Here is a 25,135-nt window from a genome sequence, read left to right as displayed (position 1 = left end):
GTTGCAAGGAGGCCCAGTTGGATGGGGCCTACCTGCAGGCCTGGAGCTGGAAAGGAGGAAAGCTCAGCGCTCACCGGCCCCCTGAGAGAGGACCACCTGTATAGCAGAGAAGGAGCCCCCAGCACACAGGCCTGATAGCAGCCACCAACCCACCAGGAGAGGATCTGAGTGAGTACTCCTACACCCCCTGGGTGGATAGGGGAAGGAGCACTCTGGTGGGAAACCAGATTAGCCCCCTACTAGTGACTGTACATCTCTTAAAAGTGACAGGAACCAGATCCCCTGTTCAGGGACACCTCCAGATTGCTGGGTGAAGAAGAGAAGGTCATCTAGGGTCTGGGGTGGTACATCAAGGAGACGCTGGCTAGCTCTCCAACAGAGACTTTGTTGCAGAGAAGGCTTGCAAACAGTTTTAGGAAGCTGTCCTCAGTTTTTCAGTACCCTTGGGCACCCTGTACACCTCTAACCCTATCTCCGTTCAAATCCCTAAATAAAACTATATATAAATATATATATATATATATATATATATACACAGTATATATATATATAGATAGATAGATAGATAGATAGATATAGTTTTATTGTATTTATATATATATATATATATATATATATATATATATATATATATATATATATATGTATATAACATTTTATTTTTTATTATTATTATTATTATTATTATTTGTTTATTTATTTATTTTTTATTTATTTATAATTTTTTTTTCTGCGGGGTACAGAGGTAATGCAGCTGATCCAACGAGGAAACTTTATAGCTGAACCGGAAGAGTTTAATTTTTAATCAGGGATTATGTAAGTATCCTGCAGAGTTGATATGGTTTGTAAATCACAAGTCTATTTTATTATTATTATTATATTTTTATTAACTGTGCATTTAGGTATTTACCCAGAGTTCCACTTTAAGTAAAGGATTCTACAGAATCAATCACTCTCTTAATATGTTATATATGTTACAATAAGGTACCATCAATTCTTTTCCTCAAGAGTGTCACTGATCCCGAGCTATGGGAGGCCGGAGAGGTAACATGAGGAGACGTCTTAGTGCACCATATTAGTGCCATTAAATATGGAAATATTGCTGAGATTGTTCTTCCTCACTGTGATATTCCCCACTGAGACTTCTACAAAATGGATTTACTAGATGTAACCTGAGTGATACAAAGCCCGGATTATCCACGCCCTCCCCTCCGTGCTCCCTCCAGGAGGCATGACAGGTCGGCTCTAATTACATGTATTACGGAGCGGTATTAAATCAGTGTACCACACGGGGTCCGGCGCACAACTATACATTATGAGCTCCATCCTCTGGAATTTCACTTTCCATGTTGCAGCTCCTCATTCACTGATGTGACATTCAACGGGGGACTGCGACAACAGGGGGCTGAGAAGTCGTACAGTGGCTTGGTTGCAATTAAGCAACAACTCACACCAAAATGTCCAGTGGCGGGACAGGAAACGGCAACAACCCGTACAAAGATATGGATTCTCAGCAAACTTCGAACAATAAATTTGATAAAAAGTTGGCACTGTTTTAAAACTGTTTTCTATGAAAATGTCCAACAAAAGAAAACAAAAAACGTTACCATTTCATCAATATTGTATTTATCTATCTATCCTTTAGGAGACCCTGATGGATCACAAGTGATGAGATGTGGCTGGCAGAGGAGATGTCATCATGCCAGGAATGTTTTGGGGTGCCGAGGCTGGATGATGGTTGTGTGGTTGAGAAATACAAGTACAGGAAGTATTTGTGAGAAATAAAGTTACAATATTGTATATTTTCTTTTTCCTGAATCTTGCACTAAAACATGATAGGATGTACTGTATTTATAATAAAAAAATTGCATATCCATTTGTACAGCAAATTTTAAAAGAGAGGCAAATGGGACAAAATGAAACGTCCTTCAATTTTTTTTATACATTGATTGTATACATACATACAAGAAAGAGTAGTTTGGGAAACAGCACGCTAGATGGAGCTGATAACGACAGGAAATAAATTCTTATTTCCCATGTTCCTTTGTTTTATCTAGTGGCAATAATACTATGATCCTAACCTCCATACAATGGCCATAATACTCTGATCCTCAGCTCCTTCTAATGGCATTAATGCTACGATCACCATCCTCTTCTAATGGCCCTACAATCCTGAGCTCTTTCTCATGGCCATAACCCTATGATCCTGAGCTCTTTCTAATACCCATAAAACTGCTCCTCAGCTTCTGCTAGTGGTCATAATGCTATGATCCTTAGCTCCTTCTCATGGCCATAATAACGCTATGATCCTTAGCTCCTTCTCATGGCCATAACGCTATGATCCTTAGCTCCTTCTCATGGCCATAACACTATGATCCTTAGCTCCTTCTCATGGCCATAACACTATGATCCTCAGCTCCATCTCATGGCTATAACATTATGATCCTTAGCTTCTTCTCATGGCCATAACACTATAACTCTATGATCCTCAGCTCCTTCTCATGGCCATAACACTATGATCATCAGCTCCTTCTCATGGCCATAACTCTATGATCCTCAGCTCCTTCTCATGGCCATAACTCTATGATCCTCAGCTCCTTCTCATGGCCATAACTCTATGATCCTCAGCTCCTTCTCATGGCCATAACTCTATGATCCTCAGCTCCTTCTCATGGCCATAACTCTATGATCCTCAGCTCCTTCTCATGGCCATAACTCTATGATCCTCAGCTCCTTCTCATGGCCATAACTCTATGATCCTCAGCTCCTTCTCATGGCCATAACACTATGATCCTCAGCTCCTTCTCATGGCCATAACACTATAACTCTATGATCCTCAGCTTCTTCTCATGGCCATAACACTATGATCCTCAGCTCTTTCTCATGGCCATAACACTATGATCCTCAGCTCCTTCTCATGGCCATAACACTATGATCCTCAGCTCCTTCTCATGGCCATAACACTATGATCCTCAGCTCCTTCTCATGGCCATAACACTATGATCCTCAGCTCCTTCTCATGGCCATAACACTATGATCCTCAGCTCCTTCTCATGGCCACAACACTATGATCCTCAGCTCCTTCTCATGGTCATAACACTATGATCCTCAGCTCCTTCTCATGGTCATAACACTATGATCCTCAGCTCCTTCTCATGGCCACAACACTATGATCCTCAGCTCCTTCTCATGGTCATAACACTACGATCCTCAGCTCTTTCTCATGGCCATAACCCTACGATCCTGAGCTCTTTCTCATGGCCATAAAACTATGCTGCTCAGTTTCTTCTAGTGGTCATAACGCTATGATCCTCAGCTCCTTCTCATGGCCATAACACTATGACCCTCAGCTCCTTCTCATGGCCAAAACCCTACGATCCTGAGCTCTTTCTTATGGCCATAACCCTATGATCCTGAGCTCTTTCTAATAACCATAAAACTATGCTCCTCAGCTTCTTCTAGTGGTCATAACACTATGATCCTCAGCTCCTTCTCATGGCCATAACACTATGATCCTTAGCTCCTTCTCATGGCCATAATACTATGATCCTCATCTCCTTCTCATGGCTGTAACCCTACGATCCTGAGCTCTTTCTCATGGCCATAACACTATGATCCTGTCAGGGCAGCAGCCGAGGATTGGACAGGCAGGCCTAACAATGTAACGCACTGGCTAAAGACAACCACCACCCACAGACTGAAGTCCCTCAGGGCGCGGAGTCTAAGTCCCAGGCTGCCCTTCACCAGGGCCCCTGATGGTGGGGATGGACTTGACGCAGCCAGGAACCAGGTCGCGGCCCCCGAGACACCTCAGCTGCGGTAATGGCCGCCGCCAATGGCGTGTAGCTGGTGGAAGAAACAAAAGAGTAGTCAGACAAGCTGGGGTCAACAACAACAGGACAAAACAGTACAGGACAGCAGACGAGAATCACAGGTCACAAGCCGGGTTCAGCAACAGAGGGTCAGATTATAGGAGAATACAAGAATAGTCAAGTCACAAGCCGAATCAGAATACCAGGAGAGTCACGAGAGTCAGAACAGAGTAATAGTAACACAAAGACACAAGTGCAAAGAGCATGTGCGGGCCACAGGCTTATATGTCATCAGCCACGCCCCTCTGGGGGGTGGACCTCAGAGACCTGAAGGCATAAAAAGGACTCCCATCATGCACAGCAGAATCCAAGATGGACGCCAGCACATGAAGTAACATAACCTCAGGGAAAAGGTAGGACCTTGACAGTACCTCCTCCTCAAGGGCCCCTCCCCCTCCGCGGCTCAACAAAAGGTTTCTGAGGAAAGCGGGTATGAAAAGCGCGGAGGAGGGCAGGAGCATGGACATCCGCGGAAGGAACCCAGGAACGCTCCTCAGGACCATAACCGCGCCAATGAACCAGGAACTGTAATCGACCGCGCACCAATCGAGAGTCCAGGATCCGGCTCACCTCATACTCCTCATGACCGTCAACCCGGACAGGACGGGGCCGAGGCAGAGAGGTAGTGAAGCGATTGCAGATCAGAGGTTTCAACAGTGATACATGAAAGATATTGGAGATCCGCATCCCAGACGGAAGGGCAAGGGCATAGGCCACCGGATTCACTTTGCGGAGAATGCGGAAAGGACCGACAAAACGGGGAGCTAGTTTGGGTGTGGGCACCCGAAGATTGAGGTTGCGAGTAGACAACCACACCCGATCGCCGACCTGGTATGAAGGAGCGGGCAACCGTCTGCGATCAGCCTGGAACTTTTGGCGCTGAGCTGAGTCCCTCAAGGCCCTCTGGATCTGCCCGCATGAAGAACGCAGGGCAGCAAGATGGTTCTCCACAGCCGGAATGTCCTGTGGTGAGAACCTCTCAGGTAATACTGCGGGTTGGAACCCATAGTTGGCCATGAAGGGCGACATCCCGGAGGAGGAGTTGACCGCCGAGTTCCTGGCAAACTCTGCCCAAGGCAGGAGATCGGCCCAATCGTCCTGATGGTCTGAAATATAACATCGAAGGAATTGTTCTAAGGCCTGATTGGAACGCTCCGCAGCCCCATTGGACTGCGGGTGGTAGGCTGAGGAAAAGGAGAGACTAATACCCAACTGGGAGCAGAAGGCGCGCCAGAATCTGGACACGAACTGACTCCCGCGGTCCGAGACAATCACCTTAGGCAACCCATGCAGGCGAAAAATCTCCCTGGAAAAGACCGTGGCCAGTTCTTGCGCTGTTGGTAATTTCCTGAGTGGAATGCAATGGCACATCTTGGAAAACCGATCGACGATCATGAGGATGACCGTATGACCCCGAGACACCGGGAGGTCTACAATAAAGTCCATACCTAGGTGTGACCAAGGACGCTCCCCATTGGGAATGGGTTGCAGAAGACCCAAAGGGAGATGCCGTGGAGACTTATTCTGGGCACAGATCGAACATGCCGCTACATAAGAGGCAATGTCGGCACGGAGGGTTGGCCACCAGAATAAGCGAGAGACGACCCAACACAGCTGGTTCTTCCCCGGATGCCCGGCAGTTTTGGCGTTATGGTAGGTATGCAGCAGGCGGGTGCGCAATCCCTCAGGTACAAAACATCTACCCTCCGGCTTCCCGGGGGGAGCATCAGATTGAGCCGCCAAAATCTGCTCCCCAAGAGGAGAGGTCAGACTGGTGCGAATGGCAGCCAGGATCTGATCTGGAGGAATAACTGAGATTGGCTCAGAGTCTTCCCTGGACAACTCAGAGTATTGCCGTGATAACGCATCAGCCCTGACATTCTTGGAACCAGGCAAATATGAAACCACATAGTTGAAGCGTGACAAGAACAGAGCCCATCTGGCCTGGCGGGGTGTCAATCTTTTGGCCTCTGAAAGATAAGTCAGGTTCTTATGATCGGTAAGAATGAGGACCGGAACCGCGGAGCCCTCGAGCAGGTGCCTCCATTCCTTGAGAGCCAGAATGATTGCCAACAACTCCCTATCTCCAATCTGGTAGTTGCACTCTGCAGAGGAAAGCTTCCTGGAGTAGAACCCACAGGGAAGTAGGGGTCCATCGGGCGACCGACGTTGAGACAGGAGAGCGCCTACTCCTGTCTCGGATGCATCAACCTCAAGGACGAAGGGCAATCCAGGATTGGGATGAGACAGTATCGCAGCCGACGCGAAGGCGGATTTCAGAGCCTCGAACGCTACGATGGCCTCGGGTGGCCACTCGTGAGGATCACTGCCCTTCTTGGTTAGGTCTGAGAGAGGCTTTGCCAGCGTGGAGAAGTTCCGGATGAACTTCCGATAGTAGTTGGCAAAACCCAAAAAGCGCTGAATGGGCCGAAGACCATTGGGACGAGGCCACTGCAGAACCGCCGAAACCTTCTGAGGGTCCATGGAGAATCCCTCCGCAGAAATGATGTAGCCTAAAAAGGCAACTTGGGATCGATGGAATTGGCACTTCTCAAGTTTACAAAAAAGTTCGTTCTCACGTAATCGTTGCAGCACCTGCTTGACATCCTGGATATGGGACTCCATGGAGGCAGAGTAAACCAGGATGTCATCCAAGTAAACTACCACGCACTGCTGCAACAAGTCACGAAGGACATCATTTATGAATTCCTGAAAAACTGCGGGCGCGTTACACAACCCGAAGGGCATCACCAGGTATTCGTAGTGACCGGTTCTGGTGTTAAACGCGGTCTTCCACTCATCCCCCTGTTTGATCCGTACGAGGTTGTACGCCGCCCTATGGTCAAGTTTGGTAAAGACTGTTGCCCCCTTAAGGCGGTCGAACAACTCAGTAATCAAGGGAATCGGGTAGGCATTCTTAGTGGCGATTCGATTAAGACCCCTATAATCGATGCAAGGCCTCAATTCACCACCCTTCTTCTTTACAAAGAAAAAACCCGCTCCTGCTGGGGAAGTAGACTTACGAATGTGCCCCCGGGAAAGCGCATCCGCAACGTACTCCTCCATGGCCTTATTCTCCGCAACCGAGAGAGGATACACCCTGCCACGCGGAGGAGTGGCACTGGGTTGCAAGGATATGGCGCAGTCGTAAGGACAATGAGCAGGTAAGGCACCAGCACGTACCTTATCAAACACGTCCTGGTACTCCCCATAATCAGAGGGCAACGCAGAGTCCGAGGAGGCACACAACACCTTAACCGGCCCACGGATGCACCCGGCCCCACACTGTGGAGACCACGAGAGAATCTCGGCTGTTTGCCAATTGAAGGTTGGATTGTGCATCTGGAGCCAGGGATACCCCAAAACCACCGAATAGTGCGGAGAAGAAATCACCTGGAAACAGGCCAACTCCCTGTGAACAGCCCCAATAGCTACTTCCACTGGCACAGTCTCGTGGGTAACCTGCGGTGGTTGCAGGGGCCTGCCATCTATCGCCTCGAGAACCAATGGGGTAACTCGAGCCTGCAGGGGAATGGAGTGCTGGGCAGCAAACGAGCTGTCCATAAACAACCCGCTGGCCCCAGAATCTACCAACGCCTGGGCCGTCACCGAGCCCTCCGCCCAAGAGAGGACAACGGTGATCAGTGGCTTATCTCTGCGGAACGCCGGGGACGAGGAGACTCCACCTAAGATCTGTCCCCGACAGGATCTCAGGTGCGAGCGTTTCCCGGACGGACCGGACAGGACTGCCGAAAGTGCCCACCAAGACCACAGTACAGGCAGCGACCCTCCCGACGCCGAGCGGCCCGCTCCCCCTCGGAAAGGCGAGCAAACCCCAGCTGCATGGGCTCACCACCAGACAATCCATCCCCAGGAGGCGTGGGAGGAGAGGGAGGAACGGGTGGGACAGAAAACGCAGGTGCCAGTCGATTGGAAGGCCTCCGCAGGCGTTCCTTGAGTGAAGGCCTCTCCCTGAGCCTGGTGTCAATCAGGATCAGGAAAGAGATGAGCTCCTCCAACACCACAGGCAGTTCCTTAGCTGCAATCTCGTCCTTCAGTGCGTCAGAAAGACCATGGGAAAACGCAGCCACCAGAGCCTCATTGTTCCAACCGACCTCTGCCGCCAGGGTACGAAACTCTATGGCGTACTCGGCCACGGTCCGTGAACCCTGATGCATGGTCATGAGCAGCTTGGCCGCCGAGGCGGAACGAGCCGGTACATCGAATACCCTACGGAAGGCATCGACAAAACCGGAAAAATCTTGAATAACCGGGTCGTTCCTCTCCCATAAGGGATTTGCCCAGGCCAAGGCCTTGTCTGCGAGTAGTGAAATTAGGAACCCAACCTTTGACCTCTCAGACGGGAAGGCGTGGGGTATTAATTCAAAATAAATACCCACCTGGTTGAGAAACCCACGACACTGACTCGGCTCACCCCCAAAGCGCTGTGGAAGAGGGGCAGAGCCAGTCATACCTCTGGGTGCCGCTGATGCAGCCACCGAGGTGGTGGACGCAATAGGCGGAGAAGCAGCGGGAGAGACCACCGGAGTGACTACCGGCCTAATAGCACCAGGAGCAAGGTGTGCAGTGCGTGCAAGCAGAGTTTGCAACGCCTGACCGAACTGATCCAACAGGTGATCCTGTTGATCGAGTCTTGCGACTAGCGTTGGGAGCGAAGGCGTGCCTGCACCGTCAGGGTTCATGGCACTTGTGTAATGTCAGGGCAGCAGCCGAGGAACGGACAGGCAGGCCTAACAATGTAACGCACTGGCTGACGACAACCACCACCCACAGACTGAAGTCCCTCAGGGTGCGGAGTCTAAGTCCCAGGCTGCCCTTCACCAGGGCCCCTGATGGTGGGGATGGACTTGACGCAGCCAGGAACCAGGTCGCGGCCCCCGAGACACCTCAGCTGCGGTAATGGCCGCCGCCAATGGCGTGTAGCTGGTGGAAGAAACAAAAGAGTAGTCAGACAAGCCAGGGTCAACAACAACAGGACAAAACAGTACAGGACAGCAGACGAGAATCACAGGTCACAAGCCGGGTTCAGCAACAGAGGGTCAGATCAAAGGAGAATACAAGAATAGTCAAGTCACAAGCCGAATCAGAATACCAGGAGAGTCACGAGAGTCAGAACAGAGTAATAGTAACACAAAGACACAAGACACAAGTGCAAAGAGCATGTGCAGGCCACAGGTTTATATGTCATCAGCCACACCCCTCTGGGGGATGGACCTCAGAGACCTGAAGGCATAAAAAGGACTCCCATCATGCACAGCAGAATCCAAGATGGATGCCAGCACATGGAGTAACATAACCTCAGGGAAAAGGTAGGACCTTGACAGATCCTCAGCTCCTTCTCATGGCCATAACCCTACGATCCTGAGCGCTTTCTCATGGCCATAACCCTACGATCCTGAGCTCTTTCTAATAACCATAAAACTATGCTCCTCAGCTTCTTCTAGTGGTCATAACGCTATGATCCTCAGCTCCTTCTCATGGTCATAACCCTACGATCCTGAGCTCTTTCTAATAACCATAACACTATGATCCTCAGCTTCTTCTAGTGGTCATAACACTATGATCCTCAGCTCCTTCTCATGGCCGTATCACTATTATCCTCAGCTCCTTCTGATAGCCATAACCCTATGATCCTCAGCTCCTTCTAGTGGCCATAACACTATGATCCTCAGCTCCTTCTAGTGGCCATAACACTATGATCCTCAGCTCCTTCTCATGGACATAACTCTTTCACTCTTGTTGATATCCCTAAAAAGGACAAATGGAGAGGGTGAACCTCCCAAAGGGGGGAGCAGACAGCAATATAAACCTGACAGGGGTTCTAATCCCTCTCCACCCCATCCAACACTAAAGAAAATAGGTTTGCATTTAGTTATACTTTAAATACCATGTTTCAGTCTACATTCTTCATATTTCTCAATTTGTCTCAATTTGTAGCAAAATTATCATTTTTCAATACAGCTTCACCTTTCCCATTAAAAAGCCATCCTTGACCTCCAGTTAATTGACTTTGCCTATGCTGTCATCAGTCCTAACACGCCTGCTGACCTAGGGTGACAACACTGCTCCTCCACAGAATACAACGTGGTGAGTGTTGTCACTCTGGGACAGGAAGTGTGTTACTGGCAATATCACAAGTTCAAAATAAAGGAGAGAAAAAAAAGAAAAACACCTTAAGAAGAGAATAAATTTCCATAAATCGAATGGCGTTTTCTCCCAGCCTGATTTTTTTTTTTTTTTTTTTTTTTTTTTTAGGAGGACACTTTTCCGAAAAGAGCTTTTCAGAAAAATACTTTGCATCAGAAACCTGTCAGCGGCTCCTCGATTTATCGAGCCCCGCTCCTCCGTACATATCCCTCCACTGATGCACATCATTAAGACTTACTTTAGCCGTGAGTTTCGCCAGCAGCTCCTGAAGATCCATAATCCCCTGGACGAGGCTGAGGAAGTCGCTGCAGGTCGGGCAGGCTCGATAAGAGAAGACAAAAGGAAAGAGAGTAAGGACCGGGGTGGAACGGCCAATCATCTCGCAGCGTGGATATCAAGGGATAACATTCTAATTATACTCTCCATAACAATACAGAATTGGGCCGATTGTAGAATTCCTGCACAGGCTGAACGTAAACAAACCCTTCCAACAGCCAATCAACAGCCTGCTTGGGACTACAGAAGATACATTGTAACACCGCATGCAGATGTTTTCACCACTTCAGAATCATTTTCACGGCACTTCACGCCGCTAAATATCCATAAATTAAGCGCTCTCAACCTCAAAACGAAGGCGTGTTATTTACAATATTGCATCTAAACTGCTCATAACTAAAACATCCTTCACAAAGTGTACGGGTATCAAAAATGTAGCAAGTTAGAGGGAAAACAAACAACACAGGAAACTGCCATTGGTGTCCTGTTCCTAAACATGCACGTTCCAGGGCTTAGAATTGATTTCATACCCCATTCAGTTTTGTTTTTTTTTTTATCATTTTAAAGTAGAATTTCACTGTTTTAATTTAATTTTAGGCTTTTTTCTTTACAATATTGCATATAAACCACTCAGTGTATATCTGACATTATAATAAAAAAATGTGATACCAAACAACAACAAATAATAGCGCAACCCTACACCAATAAATAATTGGATAAACAAATTCATAAATCCACCACCAATTATGTGCAAATAAATCAAATAAAACAATACTAAATCATATCTAGGAAATCTGCATATAGTCCATTCAAAAAAGTCCATATATTAATGATCCTCAATCAATGAAGTAATGAGATCCTCCTTCACCAGTGCTCAGAACACCCCATCAAAATGCACGCTCACCATGTGCTGGTGATAAACCAGCGTATCTGTAAATATCCAGCAATCCACCATTATGCTCCAGCTTGAAAGAAATCCTCACATATCCAATTTGTACATGTGAATACATAATGGTGGATTGCTGGAGATTTACAGATACGCTGGTTTATCACCAGCACATGGTGAGTGTGCATTTTGATGGGGTGTTCTGAGCACTGGATATCACATTGGTGAAGGAGGATCTCATTACTTCATTGATTGAGGATCATTAACCATTTGCCGCCCGCCTTATGGCCGAATGGCGTCATCCCGCATATGCGCAGATTGCGCTCCTGCAGAGCCGCGCAGTGGCGTGATCTGTCACCGGCCGTGTACTTCGGACACGGCCGATGACAGATCTGATTATCGGCCCCGTTGCTGGTACCATGTGACCTGCTGTGACCAATCACAGCAGGTCACATGACAGTTGTATACAATGGATGGCTTCATTCATGCCATCCATTGTATACTAGTGTCTAGCTGTGAATGGTCACAGCTAATCACATGCACATGTCATGTGATTAGCTATGGCCAAATCACAGCCAAGCACAAAAAAAAAAAACCCTGAATGAATCGATGTCATTCAGGTAAATGCTTGCTTATAGCAAAGTGATTCTTTGCTATAAGCAAATTGTGTAAAAAAAAAAAAAAATACTGATCACTTCTCCAAAGTAGTACAATGTTACTATGGTAACATTGTACTACTTTGGTCATAGTGAAATATGAAAAGAAAATCTTAAAAAGAAATTTAAAAAATGTAATAAAAATAATTTAAAAAATTAAAATATATATATATTTTTTTTTTTTCATACTGTCTCAAGTCACCATATGATGACGCTGTACTGCACTGGTGACAATATGTAAAAATTTAATTTTCTCATTTTCCGAAAAATTATGACAAAAAAAAATACAACTTCAAAAAACTCGCCATTCTTCTTATGAAGTACATTGGACTGTCTACTTTGCAAAAAGGGGTCATTTGGGGGATATCTGTACTGTTCTGACATTTGGGGGATATCTGTACTGTTCTGATATTTGGGGGATATCTGTACTGTTCTGATATTTGGGGGATATCTGTCCTGTCCTGACATTTGGGGGATATCTGTGCTGTCCTGACATTTGGGGGATATCTGTGCTGTCCTGACATTTGGGGGATATCTGTACTGTCCTGACATTTGGGGGATATCTGTACTATTCTGACATTTGGGGGATATCTGTACTGTTCTGATATTTGGGGGATATCTGTACTATTCTGACATTTGGGGGATATCTGTACTGTTCTGATATTTGGGGGATATCTGTGCTGTCCTGACATTTGGGGGATATCTGTGCTGTCCTGACATTTGGGGGATATCTGTACTGTCCTGACATTTGGGGGATATCTGTACTATTCTGACATTTGGGGGATATCTGTACCGTCCTGACATTTGGGGGATATCTGTACCGTCCTGACATTTGCGGGATATCTGTGCTGTCCTGACATTTGGGGGATATCTGTCCTGTCCTGACATTTGGGGGATATCTGTACCGTCCTGACATTTGGGGGGGATATCTGTACCGTCCTGACATTTGGGGGATATCTGTACTGTCCTGACATTTGGGGGATATCTGTACTGTCCTAACATTTGGGAGATATCTGTCCTGTCCTGACATTTGGGGGATATCTGTACTGTCCTGACATTTGGAGGATATCTGTCCCGTCCTGACATTTGGGGGATATCTGTACTGTTCTGACATTTGGGGGATATCTGTACTGTCCTGACATTTGGAGGATATCTGTCCCGTCCTGACATTTGGGGGATATCTGTACTGTCCTGACATTTGGGGGATATCTGTACTGTTCTGACATTTGGGGGATATCTGTACTGTCCTGACATTTGGGGGATAACTGTCCTGTTCTGACATTTGGGGGATATCTGTCCTGTTCTGACATTTGGGGGATATCTGTCCTCTCCTGACATTTGGGGGATATCTGTACTGTTCTGACATTTGGGGGATATCTGTACTGTTCTGACATTTGGGGGGATATCTGTCCTGTTCTGACATTTGGGGGATATCTGTACTGTTCTGACATTTGGGGGGATATCTGTCCTGTTCTGACATTTGGGGGATATCTGTACTGTTCTGACATTTGGGGGATACCTGTACCATTCTGACATTTGGGGGATATCTGTCCTGTTCTGACATTTGGGGGATATCTGTACTGTCCTGACATTTGGGGGATATCTGTACTGTCCTGACATTTGGGGGATATCTGTACTTTTCTGACATTTGGGGGATATCTGTACTGTTCTGACATTTGGGGGATATCTGTACTGTTCTGACATTCTTGGACCTCAAGAAATTAGATTGGCCATCAGTACTTCATGATCGGTCAATTTTCAGATCTATACCATAGTTTGTGAACTCTATAACTTTCCTACAAACTAAATAATACATCCTAATTTGGGTTATTTTCACCAAAGACATGTAGCAGAATACATCTCGGCCTAAATTTATGAAGAACAATTATTTCTTTGCAAAATTTTATAACAGAAACAAAGAAAAACGTGTTTTTTTCAAAATGTTTGGTCTTTTTTTGTTAATTTAGCAAAAAATAAAAACCCCAGCGGTGATTACATACCACCAAAAGAAAGCTCTAGTTGTGTGAAGAAAATGATACAATTTTAGTTTGGGTACAATGTTGTATGACCGCGCAATTGTCATTCAAAGTATGAGAGCGCTGAAACCTGAAAACTGGCCTGGGGGCAGGAAGGGGGTAAAGTGCCCGGTATTGAAATGGTTAATATATGGACTTTTTTGAATGGACTATATGCAGATTTCCTAGATATGATTTAGTATTGTTTTATTTTATTTATTTGCACATAATTGGTGGTGGATATATGAATTTATATCTTTATTTATCCAATTATTTATTGGTGTAGGGTTGCGCTATAATTTGTGGTTGTTTGGTATCACATTGTTTATTATTATTTACAGTGTATTATTATTAATAGCAGCACCTATTGTGTATATTTATGATTTAAGTACATTGGCGCGATGATGTTGGTATAAAAAGTGTCTGGTGGGTATATTCATATAGACACTATTGGTGACTAACCTATTTAGAATTTTGTGTCCGGTTATATCTGACATTACCTATCAAAAGCTTTCAGATGTATATAAAAAATGTAGAATGTTAGAAGGAAACATAGAAAGCTGCCATTTGGGTCTTTTTCTTATAGGAGTAAATTTTGTTCATACAAATTGAGTTTTTTATATATATATTTTAATATATATATATATATATATATATATATATATATATATAAATTTAGATTCTTTTTTAATTAAATTTAAGTGCTACGAATGTAAAGATCTAAAGAGTGTTGTTTACAATATTGCATATCACCATCAGTGTACATTTGTTTCTGTACTGAGCCCTGGTTCACACTGATGCGACTTCTGATGCATCCAACAACATGGAATCACATGATACGTTTCTGTGTAGCCCATTCACATATATGGAGTGCAACTGCAATGCGATTTTGAAAAGGGTCCTGTGCGATTTTGGTGCGGTGCAGTGCGATTTTGTGGTCCACAGATTTCACATGTGTTTTTACCATGTGCTGGTTGTTAGGAGCCCGTACCCGCCAGCATCCTAGCAACCACTGTCAGCAGCAGGGGTGAGGGGGTGAGTCATCGGTTCTTGAGGAGCCGGCACTCAGAGTGTGAATTAAAAAAAAAAAAGAGTGTTGGTCCCCCCACTGATTCACACCAAGCCATTGGGACTTTAAGGGGGAACCCATGGCAAAAAATTGGCATGGGCATGATTCCTCCAAAATGTATACTAAACCCATATTCCAAGCATACAGCCGGCAGGCCAGGCCAGGAAAGTGGAGAGGACAAGCGAGCGACACCATCCCCCCCCAACCACAACCAGCCATATGCCCTCACTATGAGGGAGGGAGGGAACTCCCCAGGCAAAGCACCTTGTCCCCATGTTGATGAGGAAAAAGCCTCGTCCCCAACCTAGCTTATTGGAATCCGGAAGCCCCCAGGTCCCGCCTCCCCCTGATGTAAATAAATAAGCATTTCCCCCATGTAAATCCAGCGTCAATCATGATGAACGCCGGCCGCCAACCCACACAGAAAAAAAAAATCTTGCTGCCTTTCGAACACGTCAGCTCCCATCGAGGGACACTTGCCGACTGACAGCTGCTTCTCCCCCCGCTGCTAAGTAAACATGGGGGCGGGGTCACCCGGTGACATCACTGGGTGACCATGCCCTCATGACATCACCCATAGACAGCACCACATGACATCATAGGGGGTGGGGCCACCCGGTGACTTACCCCCAGAACCAACAGTCTAGCTGAGAAGCTGAGAAGGTGTTTCATGGCAGCCGGAGGACACCCCAACATCCAGAGGAAGCACACACACACAGACAACGCCATGATGAAAACGTTGATGGCTTCACACCAATAACCAGGATACCAAGAATACAAATATTAATGTCTACTTACTGCGGTTCAGGTTTGGGCATTGTGTTATGTATCCGTTTGGCATAAATATGAGCTTGGCGTCTTGAATCACTCCCTGGAAACAAAACATAGGATCTAGTGTTAGGAGGAGAACAATGATGTCATACTTTGATCAAATAGAAGCTTTTGAAAAATGTCAGCATAGGCCTCAGAACAACAACTGTACTATTCTAATCCGATATTTTACCGCCCTAGTTTGACATTATATCGTCCTAGCCTGACACTGTACTTATCTCAGTTATGTGCGTGAGTGTGTGGGGGTGACCCCTGTCCTCTTCCCTACCAGCAGTGATTCCTGTCCTCTTCCTTTCCAGAAGTGACCCCTGTCCTCTGCCCTGCCAGCAGTGATTCCTGTCCTCTTCCTTTCCAGAAGTGACCCCTGTCCTCTGCCCTGCCTGCAGTGACCCCTGTACTCTGCCCTGCCAGCAGTGACCCCTGTACTCTGCCCTGCCAGCAGTGATTCCTGTCCTCTTCCTTTCCAGAAGTGACCCCTGTCCTCTGCCCTGCCAGCAGTGATTCCTGTCCTCTTCCTTTCCAGAAGTGACCCCTGTCCTCTGCCCTGCCTGCAGTGACCCCTGTACTCTGCCCTGCCAGCAGTGACCCCTGTACTCTGCCCTGCCAGCAGTGATTCCTGTCCTCTTCCTTTCCAGAAGTGACCCCTGTCCTCTGCCCTGCCAGCAGTGATTCCTGTCCTCTTCCTTTCCAGAAGTGACCCCTGTCCTCTGCCCTGCCTGCAGTGACCCGTGTCCTCTGCCCTGCCAGCAGTGACTCCTGTCCTCTGCCCTGCCAGCAGTGACTCCAGTCCTCTTCCCTGCCAGCAGTGACCCCTGTCTTCTGCCCTGCCAGCAGTGACCCCTGTCCTCTACCCCCTTACATTTGTTACTGCACCCCCACATCAGACAGGCTAGATCCAGGCCTGGAGCGAAGACGCGCAGCCCTCTGGCCCCTAATGAGCGACAGAAACTCATTCCAGTAATGGGAGGCAAACTCATCCTTGAATAAATCATGGGCCCGGCTCATAGATGGAGGCGCCTGGAAACCGCCATGCATTTAATTTCTACAACATGAGAAAATAATTAACGCAAGATGGCTTCCCGTTCGCCGGCCAATCAAATATTGATAAGGTGAAGTCATTAAACAAAATCCGACTCACGCACTTTGGGAAAATGGAGCTTTCAGGAGAAGCGCCAGGCCTAAGTTGCATTCAAAACGGACTACCGGCAGCTGACAAAATGCAGAATTTAGGATAAAAAAATCCCCCTACTAGCTATAGCACACAATGCAGCTCCACCAAACCCTATTGCCATTTCTGCAAGTAAGTTGAATGGCCGGGAGTTGGTCTGTACACTGAAGCTTGCGGCATAAGTTTTGGAAAGGTGTTAGTTTTTTTCGCCTCTTAAAGATTTCCCCTCACTTCCTGTCCTGGTGACCCCACAGTGAGGGGAAATTTCCCCAGCAGGTACGCAGACAGTTCTCTTCAGTCATGTGCAGATGTATTGCCTCCTCCCCTTCAGTCTTGTGCAGGTGTACCGGCTCCTCCCCTTCAGTCTTGTGCAGGTGTACCGGCTCCTCCCCTTCAGTCTTGCACAGATGTATCGGCTCCTCCCCTTCAGTCTTGCACAGGTGTACCGGCTGCTCCCCTTCAGTCTTACACAGCTGTACAGGCTCCTCCCATTTAGTCTTACACATGTGTACTGGCTCCTCCCATTTATTCTTATACAGTTGTACCATCTCCTCCCCTTCAGTCTTGCACAGGTGTATTGGCTCCTCCCCTTCAGTCTTGCACAGGTGTATCGGCTCCTCCCCTTCAGTCTTGCACAGGTGTACCGGCTCCTCCCCTTCAGTCTTGTGCAGGTGTACCGGCTCCTCCCCTTCAGTCTTGCACAGATGTATCGGCTCCTCCCCTTCAGTCTTGCACAGGTGTACCGGCTGCTCCCCTTCAGTCTTACACAGCTGTACAGGCTCCTCCCATTTAGTCTTACACATGTGTACTGGCTCCTCCCATTTATTCTTATACAGTTGTACCATCTCCTCCCCTTCAGTCTTGCACAGGTGTATTGGCTCCTCCCCTTCAGTCTTGCACAGGTGTATCGGCTCCTCCCCTTCAGTCTTGCACAGGTGTACCGGCTCCTCCCCTTCAGTCTTGCCCAGGTGTACCGGCTCCTCCCCTCCAGTTTTGCACAGGTGTACCAGCTCCTCCCCTTCAGTCTTGCACAGGTGTACCGACTCCTCCCCTTCAGTCTTGCACAGGTGTACCGGCTCCTCCCCTTCAGTCTTGCACAGTTATACCGGCTCCTCCCCTTCAGTCTTGCCCAGGTGTACCGGCTCCTCCCCTCCAGTTTTGCACAGGTGTACCGGCTCCTCCCCTTCAGTCTTGCACAGGTGTACTGGCTCCTCCCCTTCAGTCCTGCACAGGTGTATCGGCTCCTCCCCTTCAGTCTTGCACAGGTGTACCGGCTCCTCCCCTTCAGTCTTGCACAGGTGTAGCGGCTCCTCCCCTTCAGTCTTGCACAGGTGTAGCGGCTCCTCCCCTCCAGTCTTGCACAGGTGTACCGGCTCCTCTCCTGGACTGAAATGGCTTCCTCTGATGTCACTGCACACTGGGAGCATCTCACAATGTGCATTAGAAGCTGCAGCAAGTCAGAGAGAGCTCCTCCTCATTTCCTGGCTGGAGAACATCCAGCTTCATCTGTCTCTCTCCTTCACAGCCCACCCTGCCCCACCCCTTTCATTCATTGGATTGCAGTTCAATCATTGAGGCTCTGCATCACATGCGGGCATTACCAAGGCCGGCCTAAAAATTGCCCACACCTCCAGAGTGACATCCATCCACTAAGGCATTTTGATATTTGCATAACTCCTCCCACTGCATGCTTCAGGGCTCTTAAAGTGGTTGTAAAGGCTCTAGGTGTCATGCATTCTATGCATGATGGTCTCTCCCTCTTCATAGACTGAGACATTAGCGGGAGGCAGGATGAAGTGATGTAGCTAAGTACCCCTCCCTTGCTGGCCCCTCCCACCAGCTATGATCTGCCAGCGTTGCATAGAGAAGCACAGAGACCCAGTGGTGATGTCACTTGGTCTAAAATAAGATATGCAACAAAAAAGAGAAAGGTTTTGTTTATAAATCTCATCAGCATATTGAAGAAGGGAAAGAGAGGAACCAGGGAAGGCAAAATATAAACATCATAAACTCCAGCCCTTTAAAATAATACCCCATTGGAGTTGTTTCTTGGAACGCATCCCAATATTAGGCCGGAAGCAGCTGCCTGGCACCGTGACCAGAGACGGGCGATCACTTTATAATCATTAGATCGGAGCGGCTCTGTTAATTACCCCGGTCCCTGCGTTCGGTATTATTTCATACCAGCCGCTCGAGCGGACCCGCCATCCGAAGCGTAATGCCTGCTGTTTAAGTGGAATGTTTGCTCCTTAATGTGCGCTCAATGCCAAGGCAACAATAACGCGGCATAAAATACGAAAAAATTCAATCATGCCAAGGCCTCCTGAAAAGGCCAATAAACATGAATTGTGCGTCGCTTTACATAAAAGAGCTTTTAATAAGTTCGGTGGTTAAAGAACGAGTGTACCTCTGCGAGAGAAACGAACGTAAACCGCTACGTGGCTCCCCGCACCTGGAACAGCTCGCCGCCTAAAATACTCATTTCTATACCCACATGGAAGAAAAATATATTTGAAATGCTACAATTTTGGCCACATTCAATATATTTCAATAAATATAAATATATATATTTATTTATTTCAGGTACTTATATAGCTCCGTCCATTTACGCAGCGCTTTATATATATATATATTGTACATTCACATCAGTCCCCGCCCCCGAGGAGCGTACAATCTAAGGTCCCTAACTCACATTCATACATACACATACTAGGGACAATTTATACAGGAGCCAATTAACCTCCCAGCATGTCTTTGGAGTGTGGGAGGAAACCAGAGTACCCGGAGGAAACCCACGCAGGCACAGGGAGAACATGCAAACTCCAGGCAGGTGATGCCATGGTTGGGATTCGAACCAACGACCCGAGTACTGCCAGGCGGATTTGCTATATATACTGTATGTTGAAATGCGTTTTTATTACAAAGTATATGAAAAATATTTTTAAAAATACATTTCAAATATACTGTGTGTCTTTAAAAATACGAATCTACATTTTTGGAATGCATTTACAAATATATATATATATATAAATGACTTTTTTATATGTTAAAAAAGAAATCTGAAGAATATATTTTAAAAAAATATATTTTTAAAAATATTTTTCAGATATGTTTGTAATTTATAAAAAACGCAATTCAACATGCAGTGTGTGTGTGTATATATATATATATGTATACTGCATGTTGAAATGCATTCCAAAAATGTAGATTTGTGTTTTGTATGTTCAGAGGGTTCAAAGGATTAGTGGGCATTATTCATTGTGATTGCCTTGGATCTGCATCGCTGAATAATGTGATTGGTGGTGGATTTACATCTGGTAAGCTCCCTGCCCACAGACCATTAAATATGTCACATTTACCAGTACCTTCCTTTCCTAAATGAACACAATGTGTGATTGGAAACAAATACTCACTGTGTGCATTCATAATTGAAGCATTGTAACCTGTATTTTCTGGGGGGGTGGAGGACCCTATCAGGTTGGCTGTATGGGGCCCTGTGGTTGCTAAAAACCACCAGGCCAGGGTTGTGGGGAAGAGGCCCTTGTCTAAGTCCCCTGCCTGCAGGCCCTCACAACCATCAGGCCAGGGTTGTGGGGGAAGAAACCCTTGTCTAAGTCCCCTGCCTGCAGATCCTCACAACCATCAGGCCCGGGTTGTGGGGAAGAGGCCCTTGTCTAAGTCCCCTGCCTGCAGGCCCTCACAACCATCAGGCCAGGGTTGTGGGGAAGAGGCCCTTGTCTAAGTCCCCTGCTTGCAGATCCTCACAACCACCAGGCCAGGGTTGTGGAGAAGAGGCCCTTGTCTAAGTCCCCTGCCTGCAGATCCTCACAACCATCAGGCCCGGGTTGTGGGGAAGAGGCCCTTGTCTAAGTCCCCTACCTGCAGATCCTCACAACCACCAGGCCAGGGTTGTAGAGAAGAGGCCCTTGTCTAAGTCCCCTGCCTGCAGACCCTCACAATCATCAGGCCAGGGTTGTGGGGAAGAGGCCCTTGTCCAAGTCCCCTACCTGCAGACCCTTACAACCACCAGGCCAGGGTTGTGGGGAAGAGGCCCTTGTCTAGGTCCCCTATCTGCAGACCCTCACAACCATCAGGCCAGGGTTGTGGGAAAGAAACCCTTGTCTAAGTCCCCTGCCTGCAGACCCTCACAACCATCAGGTCAGGGTTGTGGGGAAGAGGCCCTTGTCTAGGTCCCCTACCTGCAGACCCTCACAACCATCAAGCCAGGGTTGTGGGAAAGAAACCCTTGTCTAAGTCCCCTGCCTGCAGACCCTCACAACCATCAGGTCAGGGTTGTGGGGAAGAGGCCCTTGTCTAAGTCCCCTGCCTACAGACCCTCACAACCACCAGGCCAGGGTTGTGGGGAAGAGGCCCTTGTCTAAGTCCTATACCTGCAGACCCTCACAACCATCAAGCCAGGGTTGTAGGGAAGAAACCCTTGTCTAAGTCCCCTGCCTGCAGACCCTCACAACCATCAGGTCAGGGTTGTGGGGAAGAGGCCCTTGTCTAAGTCCCCTGCCTACAGACCCTCACAACCACCAGGCCAGGGTTGTGGGGAAGAGGCCCTTGTCTAAGTCCTATACCTGCAGACCCTCACAACCATCAGGCCAGGGTTGTAGGGAAGAGGCTCTTGTCTACGTGTCCTGCCTACAGACACTCACAACCACTAGGCCAGGGTTGTGGAGAAGAGACCCTTGTCCTCAGCAATATGGATACAGGGTGCTTTGGCAGGGGTGTCCCCTCTGGCAAGGTACTTCCTTATGTTGAGGTACAGTATGGGTGAGAAGGGGGGGGGGGTTCTGCATGCGCTTTATCCCCCCAACACACACGCTTTTCCTGGCCTACCAGGCTTCATGCTTGTTTTAGGGTCTGGTATGGATTCTATGGGGCCCCCCTGCTCTTTTCTTTGCTTTTTAAGTGGGGTTCTCCATTAAAATCCAGTAAAAGTATCTAGGAGAGGTCACTGAAGAGAACAAAAAGGGCCAGTCAAGGCAGCCCAGACAGCTCTTTATCTGTGCTTGCTCATTCCTACAGAAGAAGGTTGTCTGGGATCATGCACATCTAAAGGGATTCCACAGATGTTTTCTTTATCATCACCTTGTATAGGCGGTAGTTTTGTGCCCAGGCACATTCCAAGGATGACTTTATCAGACACCAGATGGGAAACCTAAACCGGCAGAAGGTGAGGTAAGCTCCCGGGGGATGGCGGGAAAAAGCTTGAAAATTAAATTGGGAACTTTCCTAGTTTGCAGAGATATACTAAACCTCCAGATGCAGACAAAAGTGTTTATCAGTAGTACGCTTAGGAAAGTAGATACCATGTGCTGGAACCAACTGACTTCAACATTCATTTTGTTTTTAAATTAATTCCATCATCCAATAGCATGGCAATGATGTAAGTATAAAGAATCTGAATATAGGGGCTGGCAATTTCTATACACCAGTTATCGGGGGGCTGTAACTCTGCCCCTTCATTAGGGCTTAAGATAGGGGTCTCCAAACTTTCTAAGCAAAGATCTAGTGTACTGTTCTTCAGACTTTAGGGGGCCAGTGGGAGCAAAAAAAACACCTCAGGCTTGGCAGTCAGTGGGACTAACAAAATTAAATAATTAAAGGAATGGACTTGCCAGTAATGGTGGGACTCACCTGTCTTGTGGGCTGCAGTACCAGGGCTGGCCAGCGGGTGCTCTCAGCAATGAGAGACTCACCCCTGCAGTCAGCCAAACACCTGAAGCTGATTACGGAGGTGTATTTAAGGGATGGCCAGACCTGCAGTCTGGGCCTTGGTGTGTGTTTTTCCATGGGCCCCTGTATCTTGTTACCTGCATTCCTGTTCCTGCCTGACTGACTCGTTGCCGACCCTGCCTGATCCTGACCTCTGTTGACTTCTCCTGTTTGATCCCTGGCTTGTGACCCCGACCATTCTCTGCCTGACCCCCTGTACCTACCTGCCCGTTAGTTGCTGTACCCGGCTTGCCTGACTACGCTTGCATTGTATGTATTGTTATCTGTGGGTGGTTTGGTTTGGTTCGTTTGCACTGTGTTTATGTTTTAGTATTGCACTGCGTTTTGTATTGTTGGTATTAATAAATTATATTGTTTATAACATATCTGAAGCCTGCGTTTCCCTGCGTCAGTTCACATACCTCTGGTCACACCCGGAGCCCTGACAGCGCCTTTAGTTAGTATGAGGAGAAACAGTGCCCCGTTGCCAGGGCTGTCCTAATGCATGTGCACCATTGGACACTGTCCAGGAGCCCCAGGTGCATGGGGGCCCCATGATAATTTTGCATTACATCATACTTGCCAACTGTCCCGGATTTGCCGGGACAGCCATGCTTTTTACTAAGCTGTCCCGGGATGGCCAGGATTAGTCTTTGATTTATGACACGGTTTCTTTTTGTTCAAAATTGATTTTATTAAAATTACTAATAAATATATTTTTAATTCTATCAACTATTCATACTTTCATTCTTGAGAGTAGGTGTGTAAATTGGGGTGGGCTGGTAAGGGCCCCAGTGCATTACTTTGCCCAGGGACCTATGATGCTTTTAAGAAGGCCATGACCATCGCTGGTGTCAGTACGGGGAAAAGTAGTGCCCCACTGTAGTGCCGGCCCTGCCCATCGCTGTTGTCAGTTGGAAGAATAGTACCCTATCTCTGGTGTCAGTAGGGGGAAAAGTAGTGCCCCACTATTGGTGTCAGTTGGAAGAATAGTACCCTATCTCTGGTGTCAGTAGGGGGAAAAGTAGTGCCCCACTATTGGTGTCAGCTGGAAGAATAGCACCCTATCTCTGGTGTCAGTTTCTCCTTCCTCGTCTTAGATAGATCCATCCATACTGACAGAAAAGAGAGCAAACAACAAGGCATAGGATCAGTGTATTGTATATATATTTACAAATAAAATAGCACACTTACATGTTAGAATCTGTAAAATGGCCTGGAGGGGCAAGAGAGGTACACATAGTAACCGATAGGGTGGGCAGCAGGTGGGCTCTTAAGCCCTTTCAATGAAGTTGGAAAGGAAAAAGCTGGCAAAGTCTACAGCCGTCCCTCAGGCAACATGAAAGTCACTGGGTGAGCAGACCACTACGTGTTTCAAGCTTGACAAAGGGGATGGGGCCCCTGAAATGCATAGTGGTCCACCCAGCACAGACAGGTAACGTAAAAGTCACTCAGTGGGTGGGCCACTACCAGGGGCGGACTGACAACTCATGGGGCCCCTGGGCAATAGGGGATCATGGGGCCCCTGTGTCCTTGCCCAAACTCAAAAAAGCCTATAAAAAAGGTACCAGGGGCATCTCATGGGGCCCCCTACGGACCCCGGGCCCTCGGGCAGTGCCCGAGTTTCCAAATGGTCAGTCCGCCCCTGGGCAGGGGTCAATGTCAAGCTCTCTCTCAGCGAGAGGGGGAAGGGGCGGTTGTGTTGGTCGGTGTCCTGGTGGGGGGCTGGGGTCAATGTCAAGCTCTCTCTCAGCGAGAGGGGGAAGGGGCGGTTGTGTTGGTCGGTGTCCTGGTGGGGGGCTGGGGTCAATGTCAAGCTCTCTCTCAGCGAGAGGGCGAAGGGGCGGTTGTGTTGGTCGGTGTCCTGGTGGGGGGCTGGGGTCAATGTCAAGCTCTCTCTCAGCGAGAGGGGGAAGGGGCAGTTGTGTTGGTCGGTGTCCTGGTGGGGGGCTGGGGTCAATGTCAAGCTCTCTCTCAGCGAGAGGGCGAAGGGGCGGTTGTGTTGGTCGGTGTCCTGGTGGGGGGCTGGGGTCAATGTCAAGCTCTCTCTCAGAGAGATGGGAAAGGGCGGTTGTGTTGGTCGGTGTCCTGGTGGGGGGCTGGGGTCAATGTCAAGCTCTCTCTCAGCAAGAGGGGGAAGGGGCGGTTGTGTTGGTCAGTGTCCTGGTGGGGGGCTGGGGTCAATGTCAAGCTCTCTCTCAGCGAGAGGGGGAAGGGGCGGTTGTGTTGGTCGGTGTCCTGGTGGGGGGCTGGGGTCAATGTCAAGCTCTCTCTCAGCGAGATGGGAAAGGGGCGGTTGTGTTGGTCGGTGTCCTGGTGGGGGGCTGGGGTCAATGTCAAGCTCTCTCTCAGCGAGAGGGGGAAGGGGCGGTTGTGTTGGTCGGTGTCCTGGTGGGGGGCTGGGGTCAATGTCAAGCTCTCTCTCAGCGAGAGGGGGAAGGGGCGGTTGTGTTGGTCGGTGTCCTGGTGG

The 25,135-nt window shown here is 47.9% G+C and overlaps 1 protein-coding gene across 1 annotated transcript in view; it reads right to left on the bottom strand.

Moving 5' to 3' along the window:
* Positions 1-25,135, bottom strand: part of NELL1 (neural EGFL like 1) — an 846,265-nt gene that overhangs the window by 665,126 nt on the left and 156,004 nt on the right. Inside the window, exons 4-5 of the mRNA XM_089662420.1 lie at positions 15,741-15,813; positions 10,279-10,361 (exon numbers count right to left, since the gene is read on the bottom strand). Of these exons, the coding sequence (XP_089518546.1) occupies positions 10,279-10,361; positions 15,741-15,813 (156 nt within the window). The remainder of the gene's footprint in view (positions 1-10,278; positions 10,362-15,740; positions 15,814-25,135) is intronic.

Source organism: Staurois parvus, unplaced genomic scaffold (genome assembly GCF_062004578.1).
Source record: "Staurois parvus isolate SC_StPar_1 unplaced genomic scaffold, SC_StPar_1.0 ptg001470l, whole genome shotgun sequence".
In the NCBI taxonomy this organism is placed as follows: Eukaryota; Metazoa; Chordata; class Amphibia; order Anura; family Ranidae; genus Staurois; species Staurois parvus.
Note: the sequence above shows the minus strand (reverse complement) of the source record. Positions and strands in the feature narration are given on the sequence as shown.